A 16,100-nucleotide genomic window follows, 5' to 3' on the forward strand; every position below is an offset into this window, starting at 1 on the left:
GCACGGTTTAGAAATAGAGCATAAAAAACATGGAGAAGCCAGGCGGTCCTCACCACTCAGGGAGAGGCCAGCCTGGAGCTAGTTCTATGACAGCCAAGGCTACACAAAGAAACCTTGTCTCAAAAAAACAAAAAAAAACCCACAAAGACTATTTTATCAAAGTACAGACAACGATGGAGAAAGGACATCCTTTCTAAAACATGCTTGCCAACATGAAATCCATCTCTGCCCTCCAAAACACTAGCACTCTGAAGCGATCAGAGATCCTGCCTCACTTTGCGCTCCAACCCCAACCGCTATGGAGTGTAAATTACGTCATTCAGTTCTCGGCGTCTTCTCTAGTGCACATGCTCATCTGATAGGAGCACTTGAGAACTAACATCCCACAGCTGCTTCCTTGTGGCCTTTTCTCTTTAACAGCTGCCTGTGTTTAGGAAACAATACAATGCACAGAGCACCAATTGCTCGATTGCTCTGAAACCCCAGGCAATGGCCTTCTCTCTTGATCCCAGGGAACTCAAAAGAACACAAATGTAAAAAGCTGATACACTTTAAGATTATAAAAATTGGTTTATTGTAAAAGAAATTCAAGAATAACCAGTTAAATTCTTATCCGCATGCTACCCACTACAGTCAGGAAGCATTACACACGTCTACAATGGGAAGGACACATCAAGAAGACTACATGGAAGCCGCGATTCAGCAAAGGGGCGCAGGTCCCCGCAGTCAGCACAAAGGGTTGAGAAGGTCGGAGAGCTGTCAGGCACCAAGGCTGCTGGACACTGAGGTATCACCAGGCAAACGATCCAGAGGGAGGAGGAGGATGGCACATCTCACTCTGTGGTGAGCTTAAGCAATTCAGAGTTTAGGAACAACTTTAAGAGTTCAGTCTTTACTGATGAGAAAGAAGTCTATAAAAGCGCTTCTATCACGGCCCCACTAACTTCGCCAGCCCACGCCCGCCTTCCCACCCTCCCTACACTAAAGCTAGTCTGCCCACACAGAGGATGCAAATCGCAGGCACTCGCCACAGTGCTGTCTTCCAGCTGCTTAATTTTGAATTGCGAGTAAACTTTAATTTCTACACTAAAATCAACGCATCCTCCTGGTGGCCGTTTCCCCAGACCTAATTCAAGGGTGGATCTTCAGCTAGTTTCTTAGTAGAAGCCTTAGAGTCGGTGGCTAGAAATGACTATGAATACATATAATACACTGGTTCTGACTATGAATCATCACATAAAATAATACACTGATTGCATTTTTGAGCACTCAGAGTACTGAATAAAACTTTCCTTCTCCCATCCTTGCACGAACTAAATCAAAGGGCCAACAGGTTCTATCTTCCAAAGCTGAGGCTTTTTACAGCAGCTGTAGCCAGGGAAAGAATGTTTTGTTTGCTTGTTCATTAAAAACCCTTGAAAATAAGGGCTTCTTCTAGAAGCAAAGACCCTTAAGTGACAGAAGTGCTAGCTGGTACCACTACAGTTCATAACCAACTATTACTTTATAGCTTATATTGAAGAGCTAATTCATGCTTATTTTGTTCCTTTAAAAAATACTCTTTGGAAACCATCATTACTCCCAGAGACACATACTCTAGCAATCTCTCTTCTTGCAAAAATAAAGGCATAATCACACCTATCTCTAGTTCTCTGCTAATTTCAACTACCCCCCACATTACTGTCTGATCACTTCACCAGCCCTCCCATGACCTCACAGCGGTCTATACACTCTTCAGCAGGACAAGGTGAGCAGGTTTTGTAAAAATGACCTTGTAGATAACACTCAATGTGGTCTTCATTGTGTTTACTACAAGTGAGAACTCATCAAGAACCTGAGCTTACACCCAAAACTGACTTGAAGGCAAAGGGAAGGCAAAGCTCGCTCCTGCTCAACATGAATCCGCTCAAGGGGGAGTGAGGCCATTTGCTTGCTTCTGTCCCAGTCACCAAAGTGTACGGAGGGCAAGAGCTCCCCTAGGCCTTACCACAACAAGAGCCCTTTCTAGAACACTGCCCGACCTCAAACACCTGCAGGTCACCCTATCTGTGAAACATAAACTACTAACCATGTATTCTAAATGCATGTTCAAGGCTACCATTTAAAAAAAATCAACTTGAAAGAAGGGAAACGTTTGAAAGGAGACACTCTGCTACCACACTACCGTCGACATTATAAGTGTGTGTACATATGTAGACAGGAGATAACCAAGATTTAAATAGGACGGTAAAGAGCCAGGAAATAGATGCCCCCACAAAAGAACAGCACCGCCCACCCCAAGCTACTTTATTTGCCTAATGCCAACAAAATCAATCACCTTAAAAGGAAGACAGACCAGCACCCACAAAAATACCCACTCAATCCTAGCCTAGAGTATGTGGCAATAATTAATATATTTCTATGGAAACTGTCTCACGCCATATAAGTTTCTAAATAAAATCCAGGTCACCATGTGACTAATGGCATCACTAGAAGAAGAGATAAAAAGTCAGTCTCCGTGATCTCCCAAACAGCACAGAGCACAGCTAAGGTCAGACGCCATGTTTTTTTTGGCTTGTTGGACCAGAGGGTCAAAGGCAGCTGAAGGAGCCACCTCTTGAACAAATGCGCTGCCGTGAAGCATTTCAGTTCCCAGTCTGAGTGTTCAGTTCAAATGATGGGTGCAGACACCACTGGGCAAACGGAAGGACATCCATCATCCGACAGGGTATTCCCCAGCAACCCAAAAGAACAGTAGCTATCGGAGCAAAAGAAACCAAAGGGCCTTTGTCGTTTTGTGGTTCTGATTCTTCAGGGCTGGCTGTGAAGGTCAGCATTAGTAACAGCAGCGACAGGCGGAGAGCGGACAGTGATGGAGGCTCCCTGCTGGACATCTGTTCATGTTTTCCGGGTTAGCCAGAAGCTCGGCCACTGGCTCATCTGAACTTGAGGGATGCACACCTTCACAGGCTCGGAGGGTGGCCTCCCGGCCATCTATAGCCATGTGAGAAAGCTTTCTTTATCTAGCTTGGTGGCAGCCAACACAGACTCCATGTCATTGAGGATGTCAGAACTCAGTGCTTCCTGAAGGCTGGGCATCAGCTCCTCCCCTTCTATGTTCATCGCATCTCCTTCCAGTGTTCCAAGGTCCACATTTGTCCCAGGGATGGCTTCAAGGTAGTCTGGGAAACGACTCTGCTGTGAGGGCAGGGTGCTTTGGTTGATAGTATCACCTAGATTTGTGGAGAGATAAACAGTATTTTGTGAGTACCATTGATGAGCTATAGGAGCAGAGACTCACAGAAACAGAGGAGCACCAGAGTCCACCTCAGAAAACCACACACAGGCTTACACGTGCCTCACCATTTCAGACATGTGATGTACAGCCTGGCTGCTCATTACAAAGTCTAATAACCACCGATGGGGGCTGTCAGGAGCTGAAACTCCTTTGGAAAGCCGTATGCAGCAGAAGGAAATGACACTCATGCCTCCTCTCTCTCTCCCAGAAAGGAGCCACCTCTCCCAGAAAGGAGCCACCGTTCCTAAGATGAAGATGGAGGGTCTTTTCTCTCAGGTGCGCTCTGGGACACTAACATAATGCAGACATGGGGCCACACTCACAACAGCACAGGTCCTTGCAGATATGTGACCTCTGCTCTAAATTTCAACTTACCTGCCCACAAAACTTTTTTTTATTTATCTATGACATCAGCCCTCGTTCCTCCTGGGAGCTTCATCAGAACTGACTTTCAGAACAACAAGCACCATTTGTCAGTGCTGCAGGGAGTGGGAGAGGAGCCAGGATGGGGCTAGACATGAGGTGGGCTTGAGTGGCTGCTAATGGGGGTTTCAGATGCAGGTGAACCCAGAGGAAGCAGGGGACGTGCATCAGATAAAAGCAGGCATGAAAGACTGACATTAGGAAAGAGTGTGTCGCTCCCAGCTAGTTCCCCGAGAGTGCCCCCCCTTCTCTAGTTCAGCGATAAAAATTGGTGCATTTTACCCTAAACTCCCCCAGGTCTGGCTTCCTAGCCCTGAAAAACCTTAAACACCTCAGCTGAACCAAAAGTATTCAGAGAAAAGAGATAGACAATGAATTATATAAAAGTTATTCAAAATTAAGAACACAAGCCTAAAATGAGAGACTTGTAATAGGCCCCCCTAACATGTTAACACATCAGGCATCAAAAGATGGTATGTGTCTGAAATCTCAGCATTCTGGAGGCAGAGCAGAAGGGTCAGAAGGTCAGCATAGGCTATACAGCAAGACCTTATCTCTAAAAGAAAAGAAAAACCAGTGTTTTTTAAGGTTCGTGCCTTAATCTCAGCACTCCAGGCAGGGGCTCTTTGAGTCCCAGGTCATACAGTGTAACCCTGTGAAGGAAGGAAGGGAGGGAGGGAGGGAGGGAGGGAGGAGAAACAAAACGGGCTGAATCTAACTTAAAGTTCTTATCTTTGCTCAAAGTAGTTGATCAGAACCAATGACCACCTGTTACTCAGAGTGAATAAATACTTGCCTGTATCCATTTCATCAACACTGTTCAGGAAGTCATCCGGGGTCCGAGGGACACTGTAGCTGCTCATGCTGAGGCCACTGTCCGTGCTCTCATCTCTAGAGTGATAGGTGCCACTAGGAAAACATAGACAGAAAATGTTTTAATCAATTCAGAGCAAAAAGTAAGCATGCATTAGTGAGCAATCCTTGCCCTGCAATGCCTCTTCAGAGCCAGACAGCCTGTCCTATCTAAAGGGACAACCGTTAGTGGGCCAGAATCTTAATTCTAGGGTTCTGAGCTTGGTGGCAACTGAGAAAAAAAGTGTCAAGTTTCATTAACTACCTTGAAGTTTAGAGGTTTCATACAGACCCAGGCAGAGAGGTCAAAACATACACTCCAGGTGGGCAAGTCCACATTAGGCTCATGTTGAACTCCCAGCTCCTGAGGCAGAAAACTTAGGCCAACGAAAAGCCAAGCCCAAATAAAGAACCAGAATCTTTTTGCCAAAACAGATGAGTCATTGCGGATAAGAATTCTCACAGCTAGATCTTCTTGCTTCTGTTGGGGGAGGGGAGCACCCAAACACTCCAGCACCAGATAAGAGGCCCCAGCTTCAGAAGTGAAAGATCAGCAGAGCAAAGGGCCTTCAGAAGAAACGGGCGCCAGCACGCATTGTACTTAAGGCTGAATGGAAAGTCTCAAGACTGCACTCAGGATCAACAGAAGACAGCCTTGAAAAATTCCTAAATAGAACACTTTCCTATTGCGAAGGCAGAGAAGTGTGGCTGGTATTAACTGAAAACCTGAATTCTATTAAACTAAACAAAACCCAAGCCCCAAGGGCAGCTGTTCCTCCTGGTTTCTGGCCACAAATGTAGACGGACTCTCCTTATACGGTGGACATTTAAAGTGTTTGTTTAAAACAACAAAACCACCCACCAGACCCCACCTCAGCACTGGGAAAAGCTTTACTCCACCCTTCTTTCCTAACTGTTCAATGCTCCATCCCCTCCCTCATCACCTTGTGGATGACAAACACTGCTGTATGTTAACACTTCTGTCAGATTTTGGCAAAATTCAGAAGCCTCACAAAAATCTAAGAAACACAAACTTGCCTCTGAGACTGTTAGCATACACACAGCCATGTTGGGGTCATCCCAGGATGCCTGTTAGCTTTGAATGTTGGGTTGCTGTCCTCACACGGGACACACAGCAGACAACTCAGTGTGTTAAGGAAGACGCTAACACTTTATGGACTCTCAGAAGGCACAGGGGAAGCCCACTGTGATCTGGGGACAGCGCATACTGTTTTCTTGGCTATTATTGCTATCAAACCCCAGTTACTGCTGAGTGTCTACAACAACCTGACGGGCATCAGAGCAGCTCGATGGACAGGGATTAAGAAGGTGTGGAAAAGAACACACATCCTATGAAGCACATCCAGCTGTGAGTCACAGGCGGACGTGCAGCACAGGGTGGTGCTGAACAGGTGCAGATCTGGTTCACTAGCAAGCAACAGAGAAGACATCGGGTGTCTAAGTCTGAGGATAGTCTGGGCTGCAGAGCAAGGCTTTGTTGAAACAGGAAAGAACAGCACAAGTAAACAGAAGATTCTGTAGTGGGAAGAACTGCACCGACCTCACAGGCATGCCGAGGTTTCAGGTCTGAAGAGTCACAGTCACTGCCAGTTGGATTTTAATCCTCAGATAAGCCTTCAACAAAACAGGTACTTGAACAGCTCTGAAACCTTTCTCCTGGAAGATTCTGTAGTAGTGCCTTTTCTCACCATCTCCAGCTCCAGTTCAGAAGCACACACTTGTATAAATGTATGGGACTTTAGATAGAAACTTTAAATTCTGCATCTCTCTGTGTGCGTGTAGTAAATGAGACTTAAAAACAATACCTTCACTTTGTTTGCAGACAGGGTCTTACTCACAGGTTGTCTCGGGACGTGTTACAGAGCAGCTGAACTCCTATGTCAGCCTCCCAAGCGATGGGGTCACAACGAGCAAAGCACCCCAGGTCAGACTTCCCATGGCCTTTGAAACACACCTGCCTCCCAGGCCAACTCTAGACACTACTCACAGACCTCACCTCTGCTCTGCCTCGAGTGCCGGTGTGCCTGGCACAAATTTACTCCAAGACGGCAAGGACTACGGGAAATTCAATTATATTTTCTGTTCAAATTAATTCTTCAATTTAATTTGTGAGAATTGAAAATAGTTCATAAACTTTTTTTGGGGTGGGGGTCTTCAAGACAGCGTTTCTCTGCATAGCCCCGGCTCTTCTGAACTCAGAGATCTGCCACGTTCCCTAAACCAGTTTTACAAATGCGCTCCATGTGGCTCAAGCAGGTTGTCCCAGCACTTTAGAGGCTGAGGTCGGAGGATCACTGATCACCTGAGGCCAGTGTGGGCTAAAAGAGAGATCCTGACCCAAAATGAAAGAGGAAAAAGAAGGGGGAGGGGATATGTTGCTTAAAAGCATTTTGGGGAGAAGGGAGTCTACCCCAGAGTATTCTAATCTTTTTAAAAAGCAAAATCAACATAGCAGGAGAGGTTTCAGTTAAATATTAATTATAAATGATTTTCAAAGCATAAAAAATACATGACCCATGGGTGGCAGCTTTCAACGCAACAGTGTGAACCTCATCCACGTGAAGCCCAGACACAGAGACTGTAAACTCATCACGAAGGCACCTGTACATTGTACTGTTTAAAATAATGCCACCAAGTTTACAGTTCTGGGTGGGGCACAACTTTATATTTTATCTCCTTAGATGACAGCCTTAAAGAATACGAGGCCTTACCTGAGCAGCTAGCTCTACAGAAGGAAAGCTACAGCCTCCAGTCCTCCACTAACATGCTCAGGGCTAAGATGCTGCTCGCTTGCTTCCACAGAGGCACCTACACACCCCTCAAGACTGCCACCACAAGTAATGTCAGCATGGAGTATAGGCAGAAGCAAGCATGCTGGGGCTATAACCCAGATCCTTTCCACAAGCCTGAACAGCTCGCTCTCCTGTGCAGGATGTGACTGCGCTTGGCTCTGTGGAGAGGTGGCAGACAGTTCCGGGGTTTAGCCCACACAGATGTTCAAAATAGCCTGGACAGGCACAGAGCAGAACAATGGAGCAAGGATCCTTTCCAGGTACTGGCCAGCACTCACTAACCTGTTAAGAAAGGGATCTGAACTATTGGTTGTCATTGTCCTCAATTCCTGAGACATCCCAGATGACACGGCATTCTGAGTTCCTCCATCCTGCTCCAGTGTGGGCAACTGGCTTCGGAGAGCTAGTTCCTTAAACAAACAAACGGAGAGAGACTCAGTCTGTGATTGACCAGTGAGTGCACTGTTAGATTTAAGAGAGATCAAGTGCCACATAAAAGGGGTAGATACAACAAACAAGAGGGGGCAAAATACTAACATTTTTCTTAAAGCTAACATATTTCCTAATTAGAGTAAGCAAATTCTCCTACACACTTCAAATGACTAGGAAGAAACTGAGCTGCAAACATGTCGGTTTGCCTAGTTATACAAACCCCCACACATAATTAACTACTCCATGTTTCTCTTCTTTATTCATGAAGACCCCCAAATCCTCCCTTGGAACAGAATGGCAAGTCCTGACTTTAAACAATTCTTAGATCTTTGTGATTACTTACCAGATCTCAATGGTTTGGGGCCAGCAATAAAAACAGAACAGAAAGAACATTTGATGATGTGTTGCCAGACGCCAACCCCCCCCCCCCTCCGTCCCTGTTCACACCATGCCCTCAAGCCTCACACCTCAGGGACGTCCCCCTCTGGAGAGACAGTTCTTCAGGGCTCCAACAGTACTCACTGGAATCCTACCTGGAAATCGGGCACAGGCAGTGGGCTCTGGAGAGGCTTCAGCAGCTTCGGGCCAGGGTCTCTCACCAATGCCTCCACTACTCTGTCCTATGAATCATGGCCGTGTCTCCTGTGCAGGCACTAGCCTGCTTGAGCACAGGCTCCTCTCTGCCCACTTGCCAGCTGACTTGCAATATGCTCTTTTCTGTAAGCCACACTGCCGGGCCTCTCTGCAGTGTCCAAGAGCAAGGCTGCCTTTAAGGCACAGCCCTTCCCCACCCCCACATCACCACTGCAGGGCCAGGGCAGGAGAAACCTCTACTCCATAGCCACTTCCAGGTTTTATCCAGGTTTATCTACACCCTCTGGTCATCTCATCCTTTGAACTTCTTACTAGACTACTCAGGTGTTTGAACTTGCATGGGGTTGGGGGGAAGGGAAAGACCACCTTAAATTTTTGATAAGTTTTAACGCAAATTTTACATCTTCTTCAATTATGAACAGACAATAGCAGTGTTCACTGTAGTTCTGATTTTCACCAGTATTTCCATAACTCGGATATTTTTCCATAACACATTATTGCAGAGTTCTAGAATTTTTTATATATTGCAAAAGCTGTGCAATAGATTCTCAATTATCATTTTGATAAGCACTATTAACAAAATTTTCTTTCCTTAACCATTAGGGAAAGTTTTGGTCTGCGACTATCAAGAAAACAAATGCTGAGGTAGGGAGGAGGCCCTGAGGGGCTGCTGAAGGAGGTGCAGTCAGGGAGGAAGCCCTGAGGGGCTGCTGAAGGAGGTGCAGCCAGTGCAGCCACTACAGGCATTTACACAGTGCTGAGGTAGGGAGGAGGCCCTGAGGGGCTGCTGAAGGAGGTGCAGCCAGTGCAGCCACTACAGGCATTTACACAGCAGGGCCACCAGGTCAGCTGCACCGCCTGGGGAACACCGGGCGAATTTAATTCTAGAGACATTTGCACATCCATGCTTATGCTGCATCATTTACAACAGCCAAGATTCTGAGGCAGAAGTGGAGACCCAGGAACATGATCTACATGCACAATACATATACATGATACACATGAATGAAAATGTCATAGTGTGTGTGGAGGTAAATGTGAGGAAAGCACACAGTACACGTGTATAAAGATGCCATAGTCAAGCCCACTGTTTCATATCTAGACACTTTATCCCTTCTATTAATTATATTACACTTATTTGATTGGGACATGACTCTAATGACGGCGCCCTCCTGCGGGTCCTCAAAACTGTTTCCATGTGAGGTTCTAGGTGAGCCCCCCCATGACCTCTTCTCCCATTCAGCCCCTCACACTGCAGCCTCTTCCTACGAGGCTTTCCGGGCTTCTTTTGTCCTCTCCACACGTCTGAACTCTTGACAACACACAGACCTTTCAGCTTTAAACACAGTTTTCTTTCCATCCAGTGACTCAATTTGGAGTTGGGTGCCTGGAGACTGCTGAAAGTGCCAGGGCAGGGGAGGAGATCACAGCTATCCATAACGGCTCATTGCAAGTGAAAGGTCTTCTGCTTTGTCTGGGCCCTGTACCTATCTAGGTGGGGTGTGTGTGTGTGTGTGTGTGTGTGTGTGTGTGTGTTTCTTATGCTGACACAGCGGGTCAAGCACATGTCCACTCTTTTCCCGTTTCAACAATAAGAACCAGCCCAGCCGGGTGTTGGTGGCGCACACCTTTAATCCCAGTACTCGGGAGGCAGAGGCAGGCGGATCTCTGTGAGTTCGAGACCAGCCTGGTCTACAGAGCTAGTTCCAGGACAGGCTCCAAAGCCACAGAGAAACCCTGCCTCGGAAAAAAAAAAAAAAAAAAAAGAACGAGCCCACCAGGCCCAGTCTTGGATCGTGTCGTCTCTTCCTATTCTGCTCAAAGTCATTGAACAACTCAGTTTCTCCCAAACAGCAAACACTGCAGACCCAGCTGTCTACATTCACCGAAAAAGGTAATTTAGTGGGAGGCAGAGGCAGGAGGATCTCAGCGAGTTCAAGAGCAGCCTCGCCCCAGGACTGTCACACAGAGAAAGAGAAGGAGTGTGTGGGGGGGGGGGGAACTTAGGGATGTGAAGGCAGCCATTCATTCCTAGTCACCCAAGGAACGCAACCTCCGGAAGGAGCCGTAACGGAAAACTCAGCTACACTGACCACGAAGAGGATGGATGAGAGCAGGCAGCTGGCGGTACTGAGGGCGATGGCATTGGCAGTGTTTTGACAGGAAACCAGAACCGGAGACACTGGTAACACACGCACAGATTAGACATTATACTCAAGGCAAGAATATTTATTTGGCTGAATTCTAGAACTCCTAGAACAGAATAACCAGGTGCCCTAAGTAGTTCTGACATTGATCCATGTAGGGCGGATCCTTGCCTTGTGACTGTGCACTCAGTTGTGGGAATGCTCCACACACCAGGATCAGTCCTCAAAAACAGGGCCTGCACGTCCTGTCATTCCTGTGTGTTCAATTCACATGGTAGGCGCTGTTTTCTGCAGTGCACACACACCAACTTCGACTAAGCCAGGCAAGCTGTCGGCACATCAGAACTTCAGCACCTGGAAGGCTGAGGCAGGACTTCAAGTTCTAAAGCCATTCCGGGCTACAAGAACCCTGTCTCAAACAACAAACAACCCTACAACTAGTCTAAGTACCACCCTGATTTCTGACTCTTACGACTGTATCTTAACCCAGCACCCCAAACTTGCTGGGCAAGTACTGTGGGAGATGATACGGCTCCTGAAACCAGGGTGAAAAAACTCAAGTCCATCTTGGACAGTGACAAACGCTTCCCTGTGAACAACCATGGAAAGCACCCTCAAACCAGGCTGGGACCACTCCAAACATGTCCCAGATTAGCTGAGATTTACAGGCTCACTGGGGAAAGCTACTGCATGTTTGAATTATTACCGAAGAAAATGCACTAAAAATACTTACTTGACTTAGAAAAAGTCAAATACTCTAGGAGAACTATTTGATCTTTGACACAGAGAAAGCTGACTAAACTCTGGCCAAACTCCTCTGACTTGCTCGCTTCTCCATTTCTGAAAGACTTTCACAAACTTTTCCAACTACTTTTGGGAAAAGAGAAGTTGAACAAACTCATATTTTTAGCTTAGCAGTCTAATTTTAGGCATTGTGTTCAAGATGAACTAATCCCCAAGCTCCTCAGAGATAGAAGCAACTTGCAACATCAAACGCTTCGGTGAAATCACTCTTGTAGACTATCCAATTATGTCCCAGGCTGAAGTTATAACAGTTCCACCACACTGACCCAGTTAAAGAATAGAGGATGTGTTTTCCGAAATGAGTGTTTGTTTCTGTGCGGAGGACTGAACTGATGAGAGACAAACACTCCACCATTAAAGCCATATCCCCAGCCAACATGTGTTGTTGATAGGACAGCTTACAGGGGATCTTTGGAAAAATTAGCTCAATTTCACGGTCACTCCCCTTCAATACTAGGTAAAGCATGGAGTAGGATCCACTCCCAAACTTCCACTCCTGCTCCGAGGGCTACCTTACGTCTTCTTCAAAGTGCTCGGACAACATGTATTTGTTTTGCCATGTATCTTGGTACTTTCAAGGTTAGCAAAAATCGCACACACGCAGATTAAGGAGCAGTTAGGAAAACTGCAGCATCTCAGACAGAGTGGTAGCAGGTGTGCGTGGCTGTGCACAGGTGGGCCTCTACAGGAAGACAAGTTGCTGTTCTTAGACTCAATGGACTCCCAAGGTATGTGATTCAAAAAGAAAGGCGGGGAGAAGCAAGGTATGCTCCAGTCTGGAATCAGTAGTAGAGTGGCTGAGGCAGGAGGATTGTTTCTAGTTCAAGGTCAGGCCGGGTCACAGAAAACAAAATAGAAGAAAAGACGACAGAACGTGAGCAAAATGACCCTCCCACCATCATTTATGTGGGAAATATTTACACCTCTGAAAAATATTCACACTGATCACTTCTTATGTTTTTGACAATTTCCTGAGGCCAACAGCAGCTTTAAGTTTACTGAACGCAATGAATCATATTGCTGCATATGAAAATATGAAGATCAGCAATCTGCGGAGGGGCGGCCAAGTCAGCCTACATTTTCTTAGAAGAGTTGTCTTTGGTTTTGCTTTGGTAAAACATCTTTTAGACAGATACTACATGGCACTCACATGTGGGTTAACAATGAGATGCTTAAGGCGGGACAAGTTTGTGAACTGGAAGTCTAAATGCAGAAAATAAAGAACAACTCTAAATTACACATTCACATAAATAGTTTGCCTTGGAGACAGTGGTCTGGACCAACAATCTAAAATGGCAAGAACCAGTCATTTATTTTCATTGTTCAACTCTAAGCCAGTTGTGTTGGTACTTGTTTGTGACCCAAGTTCAAGGCCAGCCCGTCTCAAAGATCAAAACAGACAGGGGTCTTGTCAGCCTCATTTTCCAACTCACTTTTAAGTCATATGGTTATTATTTCTAAACTAAACCCATTAAGTTGGGTTGGGGATTGCAGCTTAGTGGTAGAACTCTTGGCTATCATACACAACAAGGTCTTGGGTTCAATTGCCAGACCCACAAGGTAAGAGAAGGGGGACTTTACTTCCTACTAGTTAGACTGAACCCTGGAGTCATGCACGGGAGGCAAGCACACTCTATCAGTGAATTATGTGTCCTCACCCCCTTTATTCTGATAGGGCCTTGTCTTGAACTTCCTACCTCCTGGGCAGTCCTATGGGCTCACTTTTTGGTGTTAGGGATTGCATTTAGGATGTGATAGCTTAGGCAGGCGCTCTACCACCCACTGACCTTCCTTCCTAGTTTCTTAATGTCTGTGTCATCTACCAGATGACCTCCAAATCCAAGATAACTCTTCTGACTGACAGAATATGCTGTATACTTGGGACCATGAGGACTAAACACTTCTCAGCTCTGGCAAGCGACACCACAAACACCTGCAGTGCAGTGTTCTTAGGACCACACTGAGATCTCACAGTGGTTTCTCACAGATTTCTAGAGATTGGTCTTTTATAATGTGGGGCTCAAAGCAAAAAAGAAAAAAAACAACAACGACAAAAACAAACAGAAAACACCTTCGGAAAGACTTCAGTTAGTAAAAAGAACAGAGTGAACTATTAGCAGTGTGTGACTGTGGCTCCTCTCCAACCCTCTATCTCACTACAGCCCTGGAATGCTAGGAAATGACAACATAGAACAGGCTGGCCTTGAACTTGCCACAATTGCCTGTTTCTTGCCTGTCTCGAGTGCACCTCCATCCAAGCTCTCCTTTCCCCTTCCATTTTTATAAATGTTTTAACATGCCCACAAAAGAATAAAACTTGGAGAAACCAGTTAAATAAATCTAGGATTTGTGAAAAAGTAGGACTTTTCAGAGAAAAGAGTTAGTGTTGGGAAAAGTGTTAAAACAATTTGTCTGCTAACTTGACAGTTTGGGGCTGGGGGAAAGACAAACTCCTTGCTATTACTAAATTCACAGAGAAGAAGTGTCTTTGGCAACTGGGTGAGACTTGGCTTCAGAAACAGAGCTTTAACTGATAGGAGAGAAGGGGAAGGAGCAAGGATCTCACTGATGAAGAACAGCTCAACAAATGCAGAGGCCACTGACCACACCACGAGCCATGAGGGAGAACTCCAGATGCGCAGAACCCTACTTTCAGCAGAGAGGGAGGGCAAAGTCCTCCCAGAAGATGATGTTTTTGCATCACTGAAGGGCCTGGCGGCACAAGTCTGCGAGGCACGGCTAAGACGTGCACAGTGCATGCACATACCCAGAGCAGAGATGTTGACAGAGCTACAGCTTCTTCTGGGTTGTGGAAATGAAAACTTAAGCTCTATGTAAGGACAATTTCCCTGAATCCTGTAAATACACTGTAATAAATTATGTGACGAGTTCCATATTTAATTACGAAGATCTAAAAATGCCTTAAAAATCTTTCTTTCAGTATGATTCACACCACATGCCTTGAGGGTTTTCATTAACCCACAGGGACATAAGTACAGATGCCACAGAACCCCAAATACAGAAATGATTTGTTAACCTCATCAAAAGTACTGCAAAAAGTTTTTGACTTTAGCAACTTAAAAATGCTGACAGTGCTGGTAGGTACATACTTGCAATGCCACAACTCAAAAGACAGAACCCTAAAGACTTCTAGTTCCAGGCCAACCTGGTCAAAGCAGGCAGTTCCAAGACAGGGAGACCTACATAGTTAAAATCCTGTTTCAAAACAAAACAGAAGCCACCAATACACATTCTAGAGTCTGGGGCCTGCTGACACCCTGGTATACAAGATGCTATCAACTGTGAAGGAGCCACAGCTACTTCTCCATTCACATGGTGAGGAAGGGCAAACCAAGCAACAGCTGTGAAGTTTGCAAGTCTGGCACCTTCCTTTCCCACGCCTTCGTAGACTAGTGAGCACCATCTGGCTGACATGGCTGGTTCGATCCTCTCCTATACCTCCTGGGAAGTCACCTTCATTTAAGATCTTTCCTGCCAGGTATGGCAACACACACCTTTAACCCCAGCACTTAAGAGGCAAAGGCAAGTAGATCTCTGGAGGCCCCATCTACAGAGTTCTAGGGCAGCCAGGCCAACACAGAGAAATTGTGAAAAACACACAAACAACCCTCAAAACCAAGCCTTCCCTAACACTGCAGTAGGATGCTTTGGCAAGCTGAATGCTCTGAAACAAAGGGTCAGAAGAAGGGCCTCGGAGGCCATGTCCCTTTCTGACTCTCTTCTGCCCATGGTCAAGGCAAACAGAACTTTCTCCGCAACACAAACCATGAAGTCCAGAAGCATTACCCCCCCACCCCAATTCTTCAAGGAAAGTGGTCTCTAAGCCCCAGAGAAGGCCTGAGACCTCACCCCAGGAGTCGTCCTGATCTGAGGGGGCTGTACCAGAACTGCTGGTTTATCAGCACAGCGTTTAATCCTCCTCCTAGTGTTCACTGAACTGCAGTATAAAACTGTTTTCCCTGGGTCTTTGGGCTGCTATTTCTGAAGACTGCAGGGTCATGAAAAACATTGATTAAATAAACAGACTGCGCTTTCCTTCACTGTTCTGGCTTTTGTTAAACAAGTAATAGCCAAACCCCTTATGCTAATTGAGAAAAGTCAATATTCTCTTCCCTACATGATATCTTAAGGTCTGGAAAAAATATGTAGGACAAGAGAGAAACACGATTGTTTCAATCCCACTGACTACACCATCTCAATCAAATATACTGATTGACAAATTCACAATCAATAGTATTTTGACAACTAAAACATACGCAGCCAATCATTTTGTTTTCAGGAAGGGTCTCATCTAAGTATAAGCTGGTCTCCAACTTGCTATGTAGCCAAGGTAGGCCCTAAGGTCTGATCCCCCTGTCTTCATCTCCCAAGTACAGGAGGTCTGTACAACCATGCCCACAAAACCTGTATTTTAAATGTTTAATATGTGTAGTGGAATTTCCAAAAATTATCTCTTAAATATTTTTCACTCTCTTACTTGGGTTTTTTTTTTTTTTTTAATGAAGGCATTTATGAGATAGATAACAGAGTTCAGACCAAGCGTGGTGGTGTATACCTTTAATCCTAGCATTTGGAAGCAAGGCCAGCCTGACTCAAAAATTGGAAGAAAGAGCCGGGCGATGGTGGCACACGCCTTTAATCCCAGCACTCGGGAGTCAGAGGCAGGTGGATCTCTGTGAGTTCGAGACCAGCCTGGTCTACAGAGCTAGTTCCAGGACAGGCTCCAAAGCCACAGAG

At 45.8% G+C, this 16,100-nt stretch overlaps 1 protein-coding gene across 1 annotated transcript in view; it reads right to left on the reverse strand.

Moving 5' to 3' along the window:
• Nucleotides 1-556: 556 nt before the first annotated feature.
• Yap1 (Yes associated protein 1) overlaps nt 557-16,100 on the reverse strand; it is a gene marked incomplete at its 5' end in the record, with an annotated part of 87,991 nt that continues 72,447 nt past the window's right edge. The window contains 3 exons of the mRNA XM_005346808.3: nt 557-3,212; nt 4,497-4,609; nt 7,648-7,775. Of these exons, the coding sequence (XP_005346865.3) occupies nt 2,974-3,212; nt 4,497-4,609; nt 7,648-7,775 (480 nt within the window). The remainder of the gene's footprint in view (nt 3,213-4,496; nt 4,610-7,647; nt 7,776-16,100) is intronic.

This window comes from Microtus ochrogaster, chromosome 5 (genome assembly GCF_000317375.1).
Source record: "Microtus ochrogaster isolate Prairie Vole_2 chromosome 5, MicOch1.0, whole genome shotgun sequence".
NCBI classification, from domain to species: domain Eukaryota; kingdom Metazoa; phylum Chordata; class Mammalia; order Rodentia; family Cricetidae; genus Microtus; species Microtus ochrogaster.